The sequence below is a fragment of the Halyomorpha halys genome, unplaced genomic scaffold (assembly GCF_000696795.3).
Source record: "Halyomorpha halys isolate HHAL.00 unplaced genomic scaffold, Hhal_1.1 Scaffold134.1, whole genome shotgun sequence".
NCBI lineage: Eukaryota > Metazoa > Arthropoda > Insecta > Hemiptera > Pentatomidae > Halyomorpha > Halyomorpha halys.
The window spans coordinates 1,491,746-1,497,144 of record NW_027107159.1 but is presented as its reverse complement, the minus strand read 5'-3'; the positions used below and the strand labels follow the sequence as shown (position 1 = coordinate 1,497,144).

General features: G+C 28.5%; 1 protein-coding gene across 1 annotated transcript in view; it reads left to right on the top strand.

Annotated features, from left to right (window-relative positions):
- The first annotated feature begins 2,107 nt into the window (after window positions 1–2,107).
- knk (protein Skeletor knk) overlaps window positions 2,108–5,399 on the top strand; it is a 15,107-nt gene continuing 11,815 nt past the window's right edge. Inside the window, exon 1 of the mRNA XM_014416817.2 lies at window positions 2,108–2,260. Coding sequence (XP_014272303.1) covers window positions 2,230–2,260 — 31 coding nt within the window. The 5' untranslated portion in view covers window positions 2,108–2,229. The remainder of the gene's footprint in view (window positions 2,261–5,399) is intronic.

The following is a 5,399-nucleotide window of genomic DNA, read 5'->3' as shown; positions in this document are numbered from 1 at the left end:
AAAGATGAAGACAGCAAAAACACGCACATAACACTAACCAAAATTTTCTTTTTTTGCTCTGTATTAACCCTTATCGGTCGTATGTCACCTCACAGGTTGATATGTTGCGACAGTTCACTGTCAAGGCGTATACATATGACAGTAAAACGTGGCAGTTAATGCAACTGTTAGTCCACTTGTATTACTTGTACTATTAACGATCAAGCCACAGGCCCACAGTAAAACTGTCTTGATAGTTAATGCTGTCATGATTGTAACTATCAAGTAGTTATACCACGGTAGTGGCTAACACTTTTGCCGCAGAAACTGTCAAGACATATACTCGTGATTGTTAAAGTTGCAGTTACTTCACTGACTTTACTAGTACTATTAACGATTACACCTAACCCAATGTGACATTACTGTCATACATACATAACTATTAAATAGTTGTACCGTTATTCAAGGCGCTCAGCGGGTATTTTTCTGTTGGAAGAATCGGCAGAACTGCTTATTAGTTAAGTATCCCTAACACATCAATTGACATGTCTAGTTATATATCACTCTCTTTTCTAAATAAATAATTATTTGAACCTCATATTATAAATAATTTTATTTAATAATAAATAATTTCTAACAAAACCAGTGATGAGGATCTTTTGAGCTCTGCTCTACCCCTCACACGTGGGGGATAGAGTGGGCTCAGGTCGATTGTGTAAATATTGTATATATTATTTTATTTATTTTTCATACAGATAGTTTGATTATGTTCATCTTGTCTATTCTTTTGTTTGTATATATTTTAAATAAGTTTATTTTTTTATTTATTTATTTTATTTTATTTATTTTTTAATTTTATTTTAGTATGTATGAGATCATTCATCACTATTACCTGTTGCCCACAACTGTGTGGCAGATTATAATATCTATCAATAAATAAATCTATCAATCAAATTTCTAACAAAAGTGTTATTCTTTCAATACTGAATTATTTTTTGCATATTTACCGAAACCCCATTCAACCTCTAGTGAGTATCAAGTACAATAAGCTAGCGACTGATAAGGGTTGAAAGTCATCGAAGAGGAGATGGAGGTGTATTTTATAGAGCCTAGAACGTAGAACATATATATTGAAATTAAATCTGTATCGCTACAATCCATGAAGGGTCAGGGTTACATTACTACTCAACCCACAGGGCTGACTCACGGCTACGGTGAAATAGAAAATAATTATCTGCCAAAGCCGGGTCCTTGGAGTAAGTAGCACACTGCCTTACCACTGAGCTACCCACTCCCACAAATCTATCTATATTAATTTTCCTATTACATTTTGGTACCTTCAACGGTCAACTTTGGATCAATTGATCTGAAATTCGGCGTATAGGATTGCTTTTTGGCAGAACGATACCATAAAAGTGGAAGTGAAATCTATCAACATTTCGTCATACTCAAAAATGTTTTCACAGTGTTATGGTTTTCCGGATCTTTACAGCTTCGCCAAATTGGGCAAGAGGGTTGGAATTTTTTATGCGAAACGAGTTAGTTTTGGAGAAGCTCCTTGTTCGGATCTTGATAAGGTTTACAGATTTTTAAGCCTTAATGAAATAATTGAGTCACTATTAATCTATTTTAAAATTGAAAATGAAGTGAAAATGCTACTTCAGTGACGAAACTTAGATGCTCAGGGAATAATTTTTTAACATTAGTGTTATATTTAATAAATGTGTCACGAAAAATTGCATCATTTTTTTTTTCTTCTTTTATCTTATTATATTTATTACCATTATTTTATTTATTTTTTAATTTATGATAAAACGACGAGTAACGGACGTCTTAGAGAATAGATACATATCCTGAAATATAGCGGATTCTTCACCATTGCTTTGGTATTTCTGAAACTACCCAAAATTGATAGCCTTTCTCACGCGAAAGTTTAACCACCGTTAATATTCCATTGAAAAACACAATACGCGGGAACCACTATAGCGGTTTCCTACTCCAGGTTACCTTTAAACTTCTATTTCTGGATCTGTGATTCGCCCTCATGATGTAACCACCAATCCCATATCCACCAGTAGCAATGAAGAAAGTAAGAGTGGCCAAGACAAAGGAAGTGTATCGAAAGGGAGGGGGCAGCAGCCAGCGAGCCAGTCTGGTATGCGAAGGTTTCACTGCCACAATGCACGTCTAGTCTTAGCTAAATAGTTATATTTTCATTGTACATATACTAAATATGATAGAGATATATTGATGATGATACTTATCTTCATCTCCCTTTTCGGTGAGTTTTTAAACAATTTTATTGAATGAGTTGAATGTTCAATTGACTTTCCGCTTTCCATATGTACTGTCCTTTCTCTTTTCTCTTTGGACATACATTCGTTCAAAGTTAAAATGTTTATATCTTCATATCGGTCTTATGCTCCTTTTAAATTAGTTGTTTTTAATATTTTATACGTTTGTTAACATTTCATATCGATTCTAATCTCATAAGAAAACATTCCTCTCTGACAGTTCATTAAAGTCTCCTGTCACGACTCTGGTTTATCATTTATCTTATCAAATCTTTGTAAAAGTTCAATGGTCGCATAATGTTCTTAAATGCTGTCTGAATCTAAAATATAGAGATGTTTGTAAAGAATATAAGTAAATTTATAATTTAAGAATTGTGCATTTCCTTTCATTATATTATATATGGTTTTTGAAAAAAATATTAAAATATGAATTTCATTTTGTTGATTGTTTCCTGAATTATAAATTTACCTAAAATGAAAAGAATATAATTTCTATAATATTTTAATAAGAATGTTAATAAAACAATGATAAATCAAATAGCCATACCAGTAGGATCAAAGAGACCCATCCACCTTGGCATTTCTTTCCAAGGTTAATTTAAATAACTAGTTGACAAAATGTAACTTTGAGAAAAACCAGACCTTTCACCCCCACCAGGGAATAGATCTATTAAGATCAGGCTTTGTACATGAACCTTATTCCATGGTCACAGTATGCATTGAATACAAGTTTGAATAGGAGCAGATAAAATTCTTTTTCAATGCCTGACATTTTAGTTTAATTTCGCAAAACAATATTTTTTCAATGTTTGTAAAAGTAGCAAATTTTTGCCCTTTCCCCTAGAGAAAAGTTAATACTTTATAGTTATCAAGTCAATTTTAAAATTATATAAATTTGGATCTATATCCTGTTGTGATTCTTAAAAATTCTGAAATAGATTTCTCAACTTAGCAGAAAGATGTGTTAAATAGAACTATTCAGATATCAGTAGTTTCACAAGTTTTGTAATAGAAATGTAATAATTATTGTGGGAAAAGTGCACAGAGGAAAAATATTGATCAAGAAATAAAATAAATATCAGACTGTAAAACTTATTTGTATTTTAAATTGGTTTATTTTAAACCTCAATACAAAGTGACCAGAAAGCTTCGCTGTTCCTTATTACATACCTTGTATTAAATGCATTATATTTAATTTCATTATCAAAAAATACAATGTTTGTCTTCAAAATTTTTTTATTATTAATTCTTAATTATTATAAGCAGTTTTATCAAAAATTATAAATATAATCAACTCCTTCAGAATTTATATACTTGAAACTGACTCATCTTGTGAATGGTTTTTTAGTAGCCTACAATTGTATGCAATCACACATTTTGTTATTTCATTTATTTATTTTTTTAGTTTTACAGACCTTGTAGATCTTGGACCATTTACTTAACCTAATTTTTTTAAGCAGTTGGTCTATTATCTATGAGGATTAGAGTATTTAGACAGCATTGTGCAGACTTGTAGATAAATATATAAATTTATATTTTATGACAAAAACTTTAAATTTAATTTAATTTATGTAATTTCAATATATTATTTTGATTTCAAGTAAAATAAATATTAATTTAAAAATAATAGAAAACAGACCTAAAAAAAGTTAACTTATTTATTTATTTTACTATTACATTTCAAAATAATAAAAAAAAAAGTTGTCATCACTTTTTTTTTTTTTTTGTAATTTTCTGAATGTTTTTCACAAACCAAGCAGTTTTCCTTTCTTACTTTGGTTTGGTCCAGGTAGAACTGTTTTTGGTCAAAAAAAAAAAGTGCAAATGTAGGTATTTAATTAATAATTACACTTGCTCCATTCTCTCCATAAATTTTATATATCTTTTCTTTCTTCCTTAATTTAACAAAGTAAAACTATAATTTCTGAGAAACATCGTTTCATATTTTTTCTATTTGGGCTTTTTGATTATAAATTAACTTAAAACAGAATTCATACCTGTGATATTTCAAAGTATAATGAGATCATTTTATCTGAATGGATTTCTGTTTATCAAATAAATAACATAGTGGGTTTTAGTCTTATCAGAATCATCTGGCTATTTGGAATATAATTATAAAAGAATAAATAAAGTGAAATAAGTAAATACAATAAAAGTAGTTTTCATTGTTGGTTACAATAGATAAAAAACAAAACAAAAACAAAGCATTGAACTAGGAGCCAAGCAATGCCATTGAGTATCTAGAATGCTTTGTCCTAAAGGCCAATGACTTATTGAAGATATTCATTTATTCTTATTGGGTACCCATTCATTGCTGAGACAGAATTTAGTCTCAGATATCTTTTAGCTTTATATTTGCTTAGAATGTGAATGGAATAATGAATGAGTTTCTAATGAATCTGCTTTCTTATCCTGTTGCCCCATTTTCTGCAATAAGGTTTGCAATTTTGATCATACTTTCTACATTTTGTAAGCAATTATGAATAATTCATAAAAATGTTTTTAATCTGGGATGGTGGAAGATAATTCCTTTCTGTAATCGCTATTGTTTTTAATTGTTGCTTCAGAATATAAATATAATTATAAATATTTCGTCACATTCTTTCTATCATTATAAATAAATTTATTCTTTTGATAAAATAATAAAATTATGCTAAAAAAGTATTTATAATTTTTTATTTATGTTTTTATTTTATCTAGTCAAATAGCCAAATTACCAATGGTTCCTTTTTTTATACATTTATATTATATAAGTTCTTTTTTATTACTGTTTTTGCTAAAGAAAACAAATAATTTTAAAGCAAAAAATGTATATATTTTTTTATTCTTTATTAATAAGATTATGTTATGATTATGTTTTTTAGTATTATATATAATAATAAATCATAAAAATAAAATTCTTGAAAAACTCTAAATATTCTTGAAACAGTGTAATATATTATTTTACCAACAGCATACCATCAAATTCTTGAATTAAGTGTTACTGGGTCAAATGTTCCTTGGCAAGAAAAACTTTAGGAAATATAAACATTATTATTATGTTTTATCTTCTATCATCTGAGCCATATCTATCGTAATAAATTTTCTGTTTTACTTAATTAAATAACTTCTTCTATAATTTATATT